The sequence below is a fragment of the Etheostoma spectabile genome, chromosome 22 (assembly GCF_008692095.1).
Source record: "Etheostoma spectabile isolate EspeVRDwgs_2016 chromosome 22, UIUC_Espe_1.0, whole genome shotgun sequence".
Taxonomy (NCBI): Eukaryota; Metazoa; Chordata; class Actinopteri; order Perciformes; family Percidae; genus Etheostoma; species Etheostoma spectabile.
The window spans coordinates 8602459-8603951 of NC_045754.1; the positions used below are offsets into that span (position 1 = coordinate 8602459).

General features: G+C 43.6%; 1 protein-coding gene across 1 annotated transcript in view; it reads right to left on the bottom strand.

Moving 5' to 3' along the window:
• gli3 (GLI family zinc finger 3) overlaps positions 1–1493 on the bottom strand; it is a 90337-nt gene that overhangs the window by 19986 nt on the left and 68858 nt on the right. Inside the window, exon 6 of the mRNA XM_032503403.1 lies at positions 446–607. Within this exon, the coding sequence (XP_032359294.1) occupies positions 446–607 (162 nt within the window). The remainder of the gene's footprint in view (positions 1–445; positions 608–1493) is intronic.

The window sequence follows — 1493 nt, forward strand, 5'->3', positions numbered from 1 at the left end:
TTTTACAATATTTAGTCGGGTTTTTAACTGAAATGAATGCACATTTTTGCCGTTTATTGAATGCCATGTATCTATATCCAATTTTGGTGAGCTTGACATTTTAAATAGAAATTAGGGATTGCATGTTCCCGGCATGTTATGAGTTGAGAAAAGCATTGTTCTTCTTACGCTGTAAAATAACATAGATAGAAATAGATGACATTGACATTGAAAATAGATATTGAAAATGCCTGTTCTTCTATTAATCCCACTTGGCAAGAACTTGAACTTGTCATCACCAAAATTAAGTTCAGAAAACTCCCATGGTCTGTCAATCTCACACACACAAACTGTTGAGCCCGGATCAGTTGGACCTCATGTTATAACACTGAAACAGTGGTCCAGGATCAACCCTCCTGATATGATAAAATGGGCTTGTCATAAACTATTTAGGAGTCAGACTTACTTTCCATTGCCTGCAGGTATTCCATGTGCAAGGCGCTGGCGCTGCTGGCGCCGGCTGTGGACGCCACAGAAGGGAGCAGGTCGTTGGTGTAAGGGCTGCGATGGCCCGCCAGCAGAGCCATCTGGTGGTAGTAATCGGCTGTGGTCAGACCTGTGTGAGGGGCTGGAGCAGGAGAACGGTCGGGTCAGTAAAGAGGAAACCAAGAAGTGAAGCAGACAGATGAGGAGTTGTGGGTAGAGAGGTAATTGAAAAAGGGAGCGTCGACAAAGAACAGAGGAATTAAAATGAATAGGTAGAGAGGAAAAAAACATGGAGGAGAGCACCTGCATCTGCGACGCATTTCAAACTAGCGTTCATTTACATTAAATGGTAATCAGCTCAGCAGAACAGTAATGAGCACATTAGCAACACCATCAAGTTAAGCAAAACAGCTGCACAGGGAGCATCACCTGAAGTGGAGAGCCTCGCTGGGGATTACCGGATGCTTGCTCAGAGATTACAGTGAGTGTGCATTAGTGTTTGATTGATGCACTCATGCCGACCACAGCATAACTGATCGTCTTACAATACAATTCTTTAACAGCCTTTTCTCTTCTTTTTTACTGTTCCTTGATCACTTTAAAGAGAGAGTGTGTGTGTGGTAAGAGTATGTGGGCTGACACATCTTTTGCCAGAGACGGTGCTTGTGTGTTGTACGGCTGCAGTGTGCAGATATGCAACCTGCTCCTCAACTGGGCTCCCTTAAACACTATGGAAAAACAAAAGGCCTAAATCTGCTCAGACGTACTGCATCTGCATGCACAAAGACACAGCAAACGAATCTGCCTCCACTTCACTTTCTCCCTCTTTTTTTCAAAATGCCTCTCTTTTCCAAGTCATTCCCATAGTTATGGAGCGCGGTAAGTCCTTGAACCGTAGCCTAAAAATAAACATCTGGTGGTGGGCTTCCTTATGCAAATATTTTAAGAAAGAGAGAGGAAAAGACTAACACTGTGGTTTAGGATGCAAATATAGAATCGGTTCACTTCAGACCCACAGAGTGCTGCAC